The sequence below is a fragment of the Xyrauchen texanus genome, chromosome 39, assembly GCF_025860055.1.
Source record: "Xyrauchen texanus isolate HMW12.3.18 chromosome 39, RBS_HiC_50CHRs, whole genome shotgun sequence".
NCBI lineage: Eukaryota > Metazoa > Chordata > Actinopteri > Cypriniformes > Catostomidae > Xyrauchen > Xyrauchen texanus.
Window position 1 is genome coordinate 21,233,738 of NC_068314.1, and position 16,679 is coordinate 21,250,416.

At 36.8% G+C, this 16,679-nt stretch overlaps 1 protein-coding gene across 1 annotated transcript in view; it reads right to left on the bottom strand.

The window, feature by feature from the left end:
* Positions 1-8,315: 8,315 nt before the first annotated feature.
* The window catches only part of LOC127632849 (ephrin-A2-like), a 147,728-nt gene continuing 139,364 nt past the window's right edge, over positions 8,316-16,679 (bottom strand). Inside the window, exons 3-4 of the mRNA XM_052111655.1 lie at positions 15,624-15,689; positions 8,316-10,229 (exon numbers count right to left, since the gene is read on the bottom strand). Coding sequence (XP_051967615.1) covers positions 10,108-10,229; positions 15,624-15,689 — 188 coding nt within the window. The 3' untranslated portion in view covers positions 8,316-10,107. The remainder of the gene's footprint in view (positions 10,230-15,623; positions 15,690-16,679) is intronic.

Below are 16,679 nucleotides of genomic sequence, written 5' to 3' on the forward strand. Positions count from 1 at the left end.
TTCTTCAGCATGATCTGTGCTAAAGAAGTACAATTTATGAAACCATTATTGACAGATTTTATTGCAGATTTGAATTATGTCCTTTGATCATAATCTTGACCATGGGCGTGGCCAGGAAAGTACTTAAAATAAATTTGTAAGAAATTGAACTTAACAATAGAGAAGCGACGTATTCAAACAATTACTCACACTTTCAGAAATAAGAATGTATGCATATTAAAAAACAATATCTGAAATCAAAGAATAATCTGTAATATTCTGAAATTAGGCCTGGGTCTAATTAATGGTGGGCCCAGGCCTACCCCGACCCACCCTTGGCTACTATTCTTGACCAACCATTTTGGAGATTTCAATCATCCCCATTTCAAGTAGACAGAAGCTGTACTTTTATGCTGCTTTTTCACATATAGAATAGCTGTCCGGAAGTGTTCCAAAGATAGCCGCAGAGTGGACTGACTTGCCTTGAAAGGGAGTTTGCATTCTCAGACTTTTGAACCCCACTGTATTGTTTGCTACTGTTATAAATGTAACCATTCATTTGATTCTAACGTAAAGTCGAGAAAAAAAAAAAGCTAAACATACAAACATGCACTTGCTTAGTATTTTCTCTCTCTGTGTCTCAGTTTATATACAAAGAATACTGGAACTGACTGAACAGACTGTTAAAAAATGTCTTTAAAATGTGGGAATAATTGCTGATGTGTTAACATGTTCAGTCAAAGATGTTAACAGAAGAAAAGTTCACCCCCTCTCCCTGCAGCCTTATGAGTCCTTGCACTCAACTAGGATCTTGCTCAGAATCAGTTCAGTACCAAAACTCCACAGTTAAGCTCCCTTACCTCCCTCTCAACACTTTCTACTCTCTCCACTTTACTTCCCTCTTCATTTCTCTCTTTCTCTCCTTCACTGTGCCTCTGCACAGATGGTCCTCATTAATAAAGCGAGCCAGACTTTCACCCTCTTTTGAGAGTGTGTGTGTGTGTTTCTGAGAGGGAGAAAGGAGAGGAATCAATGAGCAGCAGATTGGCTCACTCCTGTTAATTATGCTAAAATATTGTTAAGCGCAGGAAATTAATGTGGCAAACAGGATGCAATGTAACAGCTTACTGCTGGGGCTTGAGGAGTGGTGAGGAGACATAAAAATAAGCCAGTGGAAATGCTTTCAGTCATTTTCTTTTGTTTAATGCATTAACTAATGTTAATGAATGGAACCTTATTGTAAAATGTTACCAAAATTGCACTATGTATTTAAAAAAAAAAATTCGATTTCAAAATTTTTACAGAAAAAGAATGTGAAATAATGCTACAGTAAAACCTGTTAATTTAACATTCAGTTACCTTATCATATATTGTGAAAAATCATATTATATTTTACAGGATAACATCCTGTAAATCCTGTTAGTGTGTAGTGTAAATTTCCTTTTTTTTTTTTGGAAGTAAAAGGTATGAATAACCTTATTATTTTCATTTACAATATATTTAAAGTTAACAAGACAATACGTGTACTTCTACAGTAAAATATTGTTAAAAATGTTTTTCTTTACATTTTTTTATTAAATGTATCAATTAGCTGATATGGTGACAATGTATAACCTATATTAAACAAGTTAAATGTATTAAATGTATGAATTAGCTGATAATTTAGGGTAACAATGAATCTATATAAAAAAAAAAAATTCATTTCAAATAATTTTTTAATTGCATGAAATCAAAGTGCTACAAGAATTGGGAGAGGAGAATTTCTCCAATTTTAGAGCAGAGCAAAGATCACGTTTCATCCTTGACACATCACTTTACCTCCGTAAATTGCTTTAATGAAACGATGGCACATATACGTCATAGCTGTTCTAATATTTATCCAAGACTGCTAAGTAATTCTGAGCACTTTAAAACATTTCCTGAATCAAGTAAATCAAACTGATTCAAATGAGGAAAAGAACATATGACCTCTGGATTCCTTGACATTTTCCCCATTAAGAGTCCTTTAAGATGTCTTTCCCAATAGTCTCAGCTGGGTTTGTTTTATGGTCAGATCCAGCCAGAGGGACTATAACTAGTTTTGTGTCTAGTGTTATTTGTGCACTTGGTACATGTAGGTGACACTCAGCAGGATTGATGTGTCAGCCATAAGATTGCAGAGCTTGATTTGTTAGGAGTAAGATATTTTAGTTGCCCCTTCTTTATCTTGTTAGGGGGTACCTAGGGTGCAATCTAGCAGCTCTATCCTGCCCAGGCACGAAGGTCTCACACTGAGAGTTTGATAGGATGTCGACTGTTGGGCTTTTGATTGCTGAAAGGTCAAGCTGAGCTTTGTTATCTCACGAGAGGACAGGAGTGACGGAACAAGGGAAAGCGACAGGAACACAGTCGATATTCACAACAAATTTACCAGAGATGAGAGATGCCGAAGGACTAAGCAGAATACCAATCAGCTCATCTGAGCTCGGAAGAACTTCAGTGCTGTCATGCCAGAGATACAACATCTCTCAGTGCTTATTGGCATAGAGGGGGTGAGTTTATTTGCTTGTTTGTTTAAGAAACTCCTCACTTTTCTGTCTGTGGTACACATGGCAGGAGGTTAGCTGCTTTGAATTCACTGTTTGGAATGAAGGGCTAATATACAATTTTGTACATACTTATGCTATAACACTATAAGTATGCTACCCTGCTGAGCAAAACAAAAAAGAAAAAAGGTTGGTTGTGGAGAGGACTTAGCAGGGTGGTGATGGGAAAGCATATATACTCACCGGCCACTTTATTAGGTACACCTGTACATCTACTTATTCATGCGATTATCTAATCAGCCAATCGTGTGACAGCAGTGTAATGTATAAAATAAATTGTTGGTCTGCCACCAACAATCATATCATGGTCAAAATCACATTTGTTCCCCATTCTGATGGTTGATGTGAACATTAACTGAAGCTCCTGACCCATATTTGCATGATTTTCTACATTACACTGCTGCCACTTGATTGGCTGATTAGATAATCGCTTGAATAAGTAGATGTTTACAGGTGTACCTAATAAAGTGGTCGGTGAGTGTACATGTACCTGTAGCAAAATACAGTAGTACTCCAATACTGGGGCATACTATGCATTATACAATTTTAAAAAATGTAAAGTTTTTTGAAATCACAGACCCTTTTTTGCATATTATGGGCATTTTCATATGTAAGCAACTAGCTAAATTAATCATCTTGAAAAGCATTATTTCACTTTTAGATTCATACATTTATAAACTACTGTGACCACTTAGGCCTAATACTACTTGAAGTCACTTTTCTTCTAAAGTGAAAAATTCTAAACTGTCACAAACTCCACACAGGGTGAAGGATGAATTATATTAGATTAACCAGGTCAATACAAGTTATTTTTGTATCAAATTACTGAAGAAAAAAAAATCCACAGGCAAATGCCACATTTGCCTTTCAATTTTATACATACTATGATTCTAGGAAAAATGTTGTATATCGGGACAGATAGCATGCTAATTGGCTTGCAGGTTTTGACTATATCAAATCACTTAATTTTAAGCTGTTTGAAAAACAATATTAGTGCATTACTTTCTGAATACTGTGCAGTGTGCACTATTGGCTAATAAAATTAGATTGTGAAACAACATATTGAAAAAATTTAATATTGATCTAAAATTTTACACAGTGGTAGCCTATTTTACATTGTTGACACATGACTTAATCTCAGTGTACACAGTCATATACAGTGGGTACGGAAAGTATTCAGACCCAGTTAAATTTTTCACTCATTGTTATATTGCTGCCATTTGCTAAAATCATTTAAGTTCATTTTTTTTCCTCATTATTGTACACACAGCACCCCATATTGACAGAAAAACACAGAACTGTTGACATTTTTGCACATTTATTAAAAAAGAAAAACTGAAATATCACATGGTCCTAAGTATTCAGACCCTTTGTTCAGTATTTAGTAGAAGCACCCTTTTGATCTAATACAGCCATGAGTCTTTTTGGGAAAGATGCAACAAGTTTTTCACATCTGGATTTGGGTATCCTCTGCCATTCCTCCTTGCAGATCCTCTCCAGTTCTGTCAGGTTGGATGGTAAACGTTGGTGGACAGCCATTTTCAGGTCTCTCCAGAGATGCTCAATTGGGTTTAAGTCAGGGCTCTGGCTGGGCCATTCAAGAACAGTCACGGAGTTGCTGTGAAGCCACTCCTTCGTTATTTTAGCGGTGTGCTTAGGGTCATTGTCTTGTTGGAAGGTGAACCTTCGGCCCAGTCTGAGGTCCAGAGCACTCTGGAGAAGGTTTTCGTCCAGGATATCCCTGTACTTGGCCGCATTCATCTTTCCCTCGATTGCAACCAGTCGTCCTGTCCCTGCAGCTGAAAAACACCCCACAGCATGATGCTGCCACCACCATGCTTCACTGTTGAGACTGTATTGGACAGGTGATGAGCAGTGCCTGGTTTTCTCCACACATACCGCTTAGAATTAAGGCCAAAAAGTTCTATCTTGGTCTCATCAGACCAGAGAATCTTATTTATCACCATCTTGGAGTCCTTCAGGTGTTTTTTTAGCAAACTCCATGCGGGCTTTCATGTGTCTTGCACTGAGGAGAGACTTCCATCGGGCCACTCTGCCATAAAGCCCCAACTGGTGGATGGCTGCAGTGATGGTTGACTTACTACAACTTTCTCCCGTCTCCCTACTGCATCTCTGGAGCTCAGCCGCAGTGATCTTTGGGTTCTTCTTTACCTCTCTCACCAAGGCTCTTCTCCCCCGATAGCTCAGTTTGGCCGGACGGCCAGCTATAGGAAGGGTTCTGGTCATCCCAATCGTCTTCCATTTAAGGATTATGGAGGCCACTGTGCTCTCATGAACCTTAAGGGCAGCAGAAATTTTTTTGTAACCTTGGCCAGATCTGTGCCTTGCCACAATTCTGTCTCTGAGCTCTTCAGGCAGTTCCTTTGACCTCATGATTCTCATTTGCTCTGACATGCACTGTGAGCTGTAAGGTCTTATATAGACAGGTGTGTGGCTTTCCTAATCAAGTCCAATCAGTATAATCAAACACAGCTGGACTCAATTGAAGGTGTAGAACCATCTCAAGGATGATCAGAAGAAATGGACAGCACCATTAAATATATGAGTGTCACCTCAAAGGGTCTGAATACTTAGGACCATGTGATATTTCAGTTTTTCTTTTTTAATAAATGTGCAAAAATGTCAACAATTCTGTGTTTTTCTGTCAATATGGGGTGCTGTGTGTACAATAATGAGGAAAAAAAATGAACTTAAATGATTTTAGCAAATGGCTGCATTATAACAAAGAGTGAAAAATGTAAGGGGGTCTGAATACTTTCCGTACCCACTGTATATATATATATATATATATATATATATATATATATATATATATATATATATATACACACACACATGACTGTGCATACTGAAACTTTGCATTCTGTGCACTGTATACATAATGCATACTGCAGAAATAGTAAGAGCAATATGGTTGTATTTTATTCTGAACATAGCAGTCTCGAGAATTGTCTAACTTCTGTTTAACCTTTGACTCCAGACACCCAATACGGGTGTCTTGCAAATAAAGCAGAGATTTACAGAAGCCTTAAAAATAGAATGAATAGAATAAAAGAAATAAAACATGTCTGATTTTCTGTGATACAAGTTTTTGTAATTCCCTACATAACACAGCTTTTCTTTAATAAACTCCAGCAAGTGATAGCAAGTAACAAATAGTTTCAATAGTACTGGTTTGTTTTTAAAGAGTTTATAAAGTAGGTCCTAACCCCATGCAAATAAACACATTCTGCAAACAGACCGAAGTCTATTCCAATCCAATGTTTCTGGTAAGACTGTTTAGTTTTTGCAGACATCTAAATTGAAACAGAAATGTTAATATCAACCTACAATATTTTTTTATTTAAAGTGATATATGTATACGTTAGTGTTAACACTTTACAATAAGGTTCCATTTGCTAACAATGAGCATTACTATTACAGCATTTATTCATCTTGGTTAATGTTCATTTCAATACATATTATATATATATATTTTTTTAAATCAATAGTTGTATATGTTAACATTATTTAATGCACTATGAACTAACAGGAACTAACAATGAACTATTGTAATTTTATTTACTAGCACAAAGATTGGTAAATGCTGTAAAAATACATATTGTTCATTGTTTGTTCATCATACACACATGAATGTTAATGAATGGAACCTTATTGTAAAGTGTTACCACAATAGTTAATCCATTATGAACTAACATGAACAATGAACAACTGTATTTTCATAAACATTTGCCAAATATATATTGTTCATTGTTAGTGCATGATACCGAATGCATTACATAAATAATGTTAATAAATGGAACCTTATTGTAAAGTGTTAACAAATCTCTAGATATCAAACTGCAGTTCTTGCTGTAATTTACACTGATACAAAATGTATTTAAATGCAGAATTATAAATAATTAATACATACCATATTTATTAATTTATAAATATTTATTATTTCATAAAAATTATGCATTGTGAACAATATTCAAGATGCATCATTTGCAGCAGGCCCTGGTGTCATGGAAAGGGGCATTTTCAAGAATCTTCCATCATTTCCTACGTATGCCGTCTGGTAGCAAACAGATAATACCAAATTGGGGGAAAATTGTTCAAATCTGTGCACAATTACCCCCATCTCTCCTCAGTGACTCTCCTCTAGCTCGGTGGTTTCTATCACTGCATGAGACCAAGCTCAGCACTCAGTCCTATCAGCCTCCATTTTCTGACCCTCTCACAAACATTACTGAAAACTACAGCCGTTCAGATACATTTACTGCCATCCCTTCCCACAGACCAGCCACCATCAAGAAAGATTGGAGCCTTGGGGAATGAAGGTGTCCATGTGTGTAAATAAGTGACAGATAAGAGACAGAAGATAAGAGAGACATTGAGAAATGGGAAATGTGTTGTCAGTGTGGAAGGAAGTTTTCAGAGTCCCGGAGGGTCACAAGGGCAGCAGGGATTAAGTTATTGAATGACATGGCTAAACTGGTGGATAATCTTCCATTTTTTTCCAAGTAAAAAAATAATAATAATAAAATCAAAGGAAAAGCTTTCATGTTGGTTTTGATTGTGTGTGATTGATATGTTACCTTATCTTTAAAGAAGTCTCTGGATCTCATTTGGCCTGCTCTGAGTTCCTTTGCTTTCATCAAATTATGAGTAATCCTGATGAAAACATCTAAGTCTAACATAAATAATGTTCATCATCTTCCAAAAAGATAAGGATCTTGGAAAAAGAGATGGTTCTTAAAATTCCTCAAATTCATCCACTGATTTAAAGGGACAGTACACCCAACAAAAAAATAATTCTGTCATCATTTACTTTCCCTCATGTTGTTACAGACTTTCTTCTGTGGAAATTTGTTGTTAATTATTCACTGAAAATAATTAGTGAGCAAATATAATAATAATAGTAATAATAAAAATTGGTTACACTTTACAAAACTTTACATTTATTAACATTGATTAACAACATTTGTTAACATGAACTAACAATGAACAATATATTTACAGTATTTATTAATCTTATTTGATGTTAATTTCAACATATACATACATTTTTAAAATCAAAAGTGGTATTTGTTAACATTAGTTAAATGCACTATGAACTAACATGAACTAATATTGAACATTACATTAACAAAGATTAATAAGTGCTTTAATAAATATATTGTTAATTGTTTGTTCATAATGCCAAATGCATTAAGTAATGTTAATGATTGGAATCTTATTGAAAAGTATTAACAAATCTTTTCAATGTATTGGTTGGTCCAGTTCTCAAAACCAGTCTGAATGACTCATACACACATCAGACTAATCCGGTTCCTGAGTTCCACTCAACTCAATGATCCAGTCAACAAACAACTTACATTTTTTCCACACAAACCTATGTATGACTTTAGAAGACTTGTAGTGTCTTATGGACAAGATTTTGGATACTTTTATGATGCTCTTGTATCCTTTTGGAAACTTGAATTTTTCAGTCACCATTCAATGTAACTGTCTTGTCTAGTAAGTCATGTGGCTTTGGAATGATGCAAGAATGATGATAGAATTGTAATTTTTTGGGTGAACTTATTCCTATAGTGCATTTATTTGTTTTTCCTTCTAGTTTTCTTTTATAATAATAATACTAATACTAGTAATACAAATCTTTCCTAGATTAATACAATCCCACACTTCCCTGTAAAGAAAAGATTCCATTGTAAACAAAAAGCTTTATTTAATTTTTTTTCTTTCTCGTAGTTGTCCTTTGCAAGAGCATCTGAACATTTTAAGGAACTCAAGATATGTTTTATCCACATGATTAAGAAATAAGAAGAATCTCATAGTAACACTTGGGGGAGGGGGGGTAAAATAAAACTACATGTACCAGAATGTATCATGATACAAGCAGGAAAACAACAACAACAACAACAACAACAGCAACATCTGACTTGTCTAGTCTCGTTTAACAGCAGAACTGGTACCATCGTTGCTCTAATATTTCAAGGGTCTACAATATAATTTCATATCACATATGAATAATTTCTGCAGCTCTTTTGAAAAGTAAAGTTAAAAATAACACGGGAATAATTCAAATATAAAAGTTCCAACAAACATTTTAAAAAACGTTATTTTTTCCGTTCCTGTAGACCGGCTTGTCTTGAAATGTCCATGACATATGATTTTGCACAGTCACAAAATGACTCCAAAGCACAAATAATCCCACATCTTTTTAGTTTCCCCTCTCTTTAATTTTTTTCATGAAATTGTCTCAAAAGCAGAAGTGCTATGTGGATTTTAATCCCTCAACTGGAGTCTTGGTTTTTGTTTTATTGTTATGTAGCATTCTATTTGCAGTGCAAGGCCTCAGTCCATCAGTCTTTACGCCGATGCCCGTGATGTCACAGTGATGTCACAGTGACCAGGCACTCAGGGTCCTGGTGCCTCTCTTTCGGTGGTCCTCCTCAGCACAGATAAAGGGAGTAAGTGCAAGTGTGGGATATCTATGTATGACGGGCAGCACATAGAAAACATCACATTCAGAAATGACAGAGAGAGAGTGAGAGGCAGATACAAAGAGAACAAGAGACCGAGACAGGTTGGGACAAAAGTTAGAAAGCAGACCTGAAAACCACAAACACTTGATTGACACAGACATCCATCTTCCACTTGGCACTGTAACTTTGAGACAGACAAACTCATTTAGGATTGAGCACCAGTGAAAAAAGGCTATTTTAAGCTATTGTTTTTTTCTACCTACTCAACATTCTTGTTTTGTATGACAAAAAAGATTATAGAAAAATCTACACTGTTGTCTGTCACATTACCTTCCCAACCTTGATTCCAAAATCCAGTAATGTTCCATGATTACATATGATCTCTTACCAAAGCCAGTTTTCCCCCCACTACCCCTATTAAAAAAAGTTTAAGTAGTGTCTTTGGCAGATTCACAGATATAACGTTCTCCTTCTCTCAATGAGTAATGGAACAAGTTTTTTCAGTAATTTTGTAAGGGACTGTAACTGCTCTGTACATCGGTTTATATGCGAATATAAGCATATATGCGCACCCACGCACAGACACATGTGAACACAAGCATAGACACTCACACTCTCTTTTGCAGTCTAACAATAAGAAAAACGGAGCTCAAATGTCAAAGAAGGCTAAGGTAGGTGGTTAACACAGAGAAATGGTGGGATTCACATGGCAGTCGATTGAATCTCCTGATAGACGGCTGAAGGTGGGATGTCTGCAGAAAGGTAAAACAATCTCACATATGCTGGCCACTTCATTTGTTCTGTCTTTTGTCAGTAAAGGAAGCATGCCTATGCAGGAACGCCCACATCTGGGCTATGCGGGGCATGTTGTCATTTGGAATATTGGTTGGTTAGTGGACATCCTGGAGGGCTGGATGGGGTGAGGACAAATCCGTATCAGCAGTGCATTGAGCAGGTAAAGAGCATTGGCTGGACTCCAGAACTGATGGGGCGGGGCATGATGTAGGATGGTTTGGGTTGGACAGTGGGATGGTCAGTTAATTATAATGCTATGAAGGACACAAAAGCAGAAGCAAAGGAAGCATGAGCCACAGGCTGGGTGTTAATGCACAACCACCCCCACTGGAGTCATCAGTCAGGAACGGCTCTGGAGACTCATACAGAGAGTCATCTGGGAGAGTGAGAAAGAGAAAGAAGAGAAATAGAGACTATTACACATTAATAATGTTGCATGTTGCACATTGCACCTTTGCCTCTCCCATCTGCTCCTGACTACTTAGTGCACTAGTGTGTCACCGTAGTATTCCTGCACCAACTTAGGTTTGTCAAAACATCTAGCTAGATCCCAATTCACATACTTCTACCACTGTATGTGCTAAAATTAGGGTGAATTCAGGAGATTTTTTTTTTGTGTTGTCTTAATGGAAAAAGAGGATTAGCCTGAATTCACCATTTTGAGTATGAAGAATGACAGTAGACTTGGTCAGTATTGGGACATACACTCACCAAGCACTTTTTTAGGTACACCAGTACACCTACTTGTTCATGCGATTATCTAATCAGCCAAGTGTGTTGCAGCAGTGTAATGTATAAAATCCTGTAGATATGGGTGATTAGCTTCTGCTAAAGTTCACATCAACCATCAGATTGGGGAAAAATGTGATCACAGTGATTTCAAACTTGGCATGATTGTTGGTGCCAGTCGGGCTGGTTTGAGTATTTCTGTAACAGCTGATCTCCTGGGATTTTCACGCACAACAGTATCTAGAGCAGCGGTCACCGATTAGCAGACTGTGGTCCATGTTCGGACCATGAATCGGTCCATCCAGACCATGAGACATCATGACAATGGTTGCCCCATCTCACCGTTTCTACACTTTAGGTTAGCAGCGTGACAAAACAACGGCGCTGTGTACAGAGCAAGAACTCCGGGCCGTAGATAGATCTTTCATATTCATATTTGTCATATTATGTACAAACATTCAAACATGATTAGATTATGCAGTAGCTCACCTGATAGAGCATCCGACTTAGAGTCGGGGGACTGCGGTTCAAATACAGCCATGATTTAAGTTGAAACGTGATATTTCTGAGTCATAGAAGTGGCACATAATGATGTGGTTGGTTTTGAAAATGTGCTTTTTCATTTTGCTTCTGCATTTTAGAACACTAATGGTTAGGTCAGGCATCGATAAGTTAAGGATGTCCTTTTTAAACATGTTATTTTTTAAAAACACTATTGGTTAGGTTCAGGCAAAATTTTTACGTTAGTCAGGTATGTTTTAAAAGCAACCATCTAAAACGCACCTTAAAACATCCTCTGAATACAAAACCATTTTACTTGCTTTAGGCTCCCCCAGCTGGACCACTGGAAACCTGCAGCCAAATGTCTTATACAAAAATTTTGTCATGTTCACGTAAATTTCATGAGATCAGGCTGCATAATTTCCATGAGAACAGGCTGCACGTATTGTTACAAGTTATGTTTGCATGAGGGTAGTTGGGAAATAACGTGGATTTCACTTTTTTAATAATGTTTTAGCTTTTTTGCAGTTTGCTTAAAATCAAGAAAAATGAATGCACACTTCAAAGTTCAATGAGAATAGTATACTAGCAGTATAAGCTTTTTTTACTTCGATTTTGGACACATTAATACTGATCTTTAACATGATGTAGTATGGACAGAATGCTAAATGGGATTCAGCTTTTGTGTAAATCTCCTCATTTGTTTGTCTCACTTTGGTAGCCCCTGGCCCATCCTTGTACTTTTGCCCATCCTGCCTTTGATTGGACTGAATTTTTAATCTCAGATCCAGCAGTTCCCTTTCCTTGATCCATAAAGCATTACAATGCTGTCTGGGGTTTGGATTAACCCCTGTCTCTAAAACATGATCAGGACTCTACCCCTATAGAGGAACAATAGTATTATGGGGTCGTGCTGGATAATAATCTTTTAATAATATTTTCACTGACAGGTATCTACTGTTCTTCTCGTTACTAACCATTCTAGATATGCACATTTACATATTTAATAATGACACAAGGCCCACAACCCAATGAAACAACATCCAGGCATTTGCATCAACTTGCTAAAAAGTCCAACGGCTAATAAAGGAAAAGATCTACTCACTGGTTTCTTCATAAATTTCAACCAGCCTGATCTCACAGTGAAATCGGAAAGAGTAGATAAAATTTTCTTTTGTCAATATCGGTATACGTTGACCGAAATTTCGAAACACTGCCCTCAGTGGCCAAAGCGGTAAGTGTTGTAAGGCATATGGTCATGTGTGAGCTCCATTTATGTCCAGTAGAGGTCGCCGAAAGCTAATAGTGAAGCAAGATGTTTTCAGCTTTACAGGACATATATTTATAGATTCTAAACCAAACCCAACCCAACCCAAATCTTACCTTTAGTGAAGTAAAAAAGTAAAGTTAGAGGGAAAAGTGAAACCTCTGAATCATGCTTGCCATTGATTATTCAAACATGGTTACTGCCTGGCTTTGAACCCTAGTTTCCAATGCAGCTGATGCAACGCGGTGCCAATCGTGCCAGGTGGAATGGTAAACACATTGAAACCACTGCAAACATGTCTGATAAGAATGCTGCATGTCAGCGATTCAGCATACAGTTGCCGATCCTAGGGTACCGAAATGATCTGAAAAATCATGCCGACTTCACATGTGATCATGTGATCACATTCAACATCTGAACAGCACGACTAAACTTGTGAGTGTGAGTCTCTCAAATACTTATGAAATTAAATAGAAAAAGTGAACATTATCTCTGTGGAGATGCATGAAGTCTTGAGTGTTCTTGTAAACAGATAAATGATAGAGTGAGAGCAGGATCGTTATTTCAATTTGCATGTGATTGTCTGAACGGCTCTCTGGAACAAATCACTTCTGTTTGCTAACAATTACACATCATGCTAATGGGCTGTCACTTGAGTTGAAGCTTCTTCTGAAAATGTACACAACTCCTAAAACATGACTCTGGGAAATAGGCAGATTGAACTCATGGAAATTGTGTGACTGTGCAACATTTTTGTGAAATTAAATTATGTGGTTCGTTACAGGTATTGTGGAAGGTTTAAATCAACAAAACCTACCTCCCTAACCTAAACCTAGCCTAACAAATAGTGTCATCAAAAGCAAATGTGAGATGCAAAACAGATGATGTTTTGAAGGTTAATGCTCTATGGAGTTTGAACCCATGTGTAGTGTTCGTTTTGTGCTATCTGGTCAAAAATGACTGGCCCACTAAGATTGTTTATAAATCTCTCATACTGCATGTATTATCACAAGATACTGCATTAGATCTTTTAATCAACTTATTTTTTTATATTTTAATTTTTTGTAAATATGTACTCCTTTTTTGAACATACTAAAAAATTTATATATTTTTATTAATAAAAGTATTAATTGAACTGAGCTTATACAGCTAACACTAGCCTATGTTATTGTTTTATTAAAGAGGATTTTAGAATTATTTAGAGTCTCAAATATTTCAAGACAGGAGAGAGAAAACTTCCATGCACATAGCTGTAGCTCGTACATATCAATTTATTTATTTATTTATAGCTACATTCGGTCTATCAGTGATATTTATACCTGAAGAATTGTGGCTGTGTGCTTTTAATAAAGATTTTTTTGCAATCTATGACTGTGTTCTAAGCACCTGCCTGTAACCACCCATGTGCCAAATAATGTTTATTTGTTCTCTAAATATTTAAAATGATGGGTTTTTGTTGTTGTTATACAGCATGTGTTTTTCAGAGGTTCTTTTTTTTTTTTTCTCAGTTCCCACTACTTAGTAGGTCCTCGTGGTGGCACGGTTACTCACCTCAATCCGGGTGGCGGAGGACAAGTCTCAGTTGTCTCCGCTTCTGAGACATTCAATCTGCACATTTAATCATGTGGCTCTCTGTGCATGACACCATGGAGACTCACAGCATGTGGAGGCTCATGCTAATCTCTGCGATCCACGCACAAATTACCACTTGCACGATTAAGATCGAGAACCACTAATCTTGACCATGAGGAGGTTACCCCATGTGACTCTACCCTCCCTAGCAACCGGGCCAATTTGGTTGCTTAGGAGACCTGGTTAGAGTCAGTCAGCATGCCCTGGATTCGAACTTGAGACTCCAGGGGTGGTTGTCAATGTCAATACTCGCTGAGCTACCTAGGGCCCCTTTCAAAGGTTCTTGATAAAAATATTGAACACATTGTCAATGTGTTCCTTGGAAATATTTAATAAAAATAAATAAAAAAGAGTTAGTTCAAAGTGTGTTTCTTTACCCTATCTATAATGCCTTTTCTAATAATCATTTGAGAAACTGCATGCATATGATAAATGTAATGTATGAAAAAGACGTTATCTAATTGAAGTTTTGAAGTCGGCCCCAAATGCACACTTTTATCACTCATGCACCCTCATGGACTTGCTGACTAGAGCCCCATCGGACTGCACTCATTTACATCACCAAAGTCTGGACTCGAAGGAGGACTGCAAAAAGTGTTTATGAACCGATAATCTGCATTTTTTTAACATTTAAAAAAATATTACATTTCCAACAAAGTACTTTTTGTTGTCACACCCCTAGTGTTTATTAACCAGGAAACTGCCGCAATTCTAATAAAGAGGCAAGTAAAACTAATTTAGTAAACATGTTTTAATAGCAACACGATTCAATGAATAAGTTGGAAATAAAGCTGATAAAAAATGTATGATTTTAACAATACACTGTTGATTCTTCTAAAACTTTTGACAAGCATAAGATAAACACCATGAGTGCATTTAATAATTCAAAAGACACTCTATATCTTTCCTGTCCACCTCTTGTGGTAGACCTGCATTTTACTCTGGACAGTTTCCCAGGTTTAAGCTCACCTCAACATTGAGCAGGTCTGCATGGGATAAATACAAAGACAAAGTGTTTATTAAAGCCTGGCTTGGTGAGCACATTTACTAGACGTTTCTGACAAGAGTGATTTAAACAGTGTTACTCGTAACTGCCGTGCCTACCTATTAAGAGGGGTTAAACAAACCAAGGCTTCCCCGTTTAACTGCAGGGTATACTGGTGTCTGTAGCTTGTGTGTGAGAACCCCCTGCAGGCATCTTAGCGTCCGGAACTGCTTGCCTTGATTAGTTGCAGGTCAAAGTTTTTTGATTGTTATCTGGCCCGTGTGAGATAAATAGCTTCCTACAGCGAGAGCCCCGAAGGGGCAACACTATCTTTCTACTGTTTCTGGTATCATGAATGATCGGCCCATAAAACCTTTGGCCCCATAAAATAAGCTGTCTTAGTCATCAGTGGAGGTCCAGGGCAATGGGAATGAAGTTCCTGAACATAAATTAAGCAAAGTCGATGTTTTCAACCATCACTGAGGTTAATACAGGTGTTCCAAGCATTCCCTGGGTCTTGCTGGGTTAAATCAAGCTGGACAAGAGGATTGGGATGTGAAGTTTCTGGCACTGTCTTGCAAGTACTATATTACCAGGTCTGGTACATAAAATAAATAAATCAATATAATAAAAATAAACAGAGTGTGGCCACTCACTTGTAGGCTTGACGTACACCTTCAGTTTTAAACACGGCTTCCCAGCAAGATTGGGGTGTGGTGAGGCTGTGGAGAGAAAGAGAGAGACAAGGAGATCATGAAAAAAAAATTCAGGAGAGTGTTAAAGTTATAGTTCCTGTAGCTCAACTGGTAGAGCATGGCTCTAGCATTGATAAAGTCATAGGTTCAATTCCCAGGGAACACACAGATTTTCAAAATGTTTACGCCTTTAATGCACTGTAAGTTCCTTTGGATAAAAGCATCAGCAAAATGCATGAATGTAATGTAAATGTATTACTATGTATTGCTCATTTTTTATTATTATTTTGGGGGAAATTCAAATTCTTGTCACTTTAATGGAGAAAAGGGAATCAATATTACAGTTCAGTGCAATTTATATCTTCCAGCAGTGAAGATGCAGTGTTTTTCCAAGGACCAGGAGAAGCATTAAAGTTAAGACCCATACGAAAATCATGTTAGCTAGGATAGATAAAATTAGTCATAAGTGTTCAATAATTTTGCCATCAGACCGTCTTTCGATCATTTTCACGGGAGCAGGATTAGAAGCGGAGAAACGACCACTCCCCCGGCGAATGGCCAGTATTCTGGTACACAGGATGCCTACAGTCGAAACTTTAGTGTTACTTCTTTTTTCCATCTTAATTTCTGTTGAAACTCTAAAATTGTTCTCTAAAATGTGTTCATGTTGTATTGACAACTGTAATTAGGACAGAATTTCTTTTTTTCTTTGTTGAAAACAATCAAAACTGTACACATGAATACCAAATTAATTGAAAATGTTATTAAGTTCTTAGAAGAATGTGCAATGGATAATTTATCTGATTTTGATACTTATATAAATCATTACGATTGTTTCTCTTTATTGGTGAGGGAGAAATACTGGCAAATGTAACATTTGAAAACTCATAGATAGTAGGAAGAATTAAATCAAGACACACTAAAATGTTTTACATCTATTTTTATATATTCTTTAAAACAAGATTTTTTTCATTTTATTTATTTTTTTGTCATTATAATCCTCTTTAAACAAACATG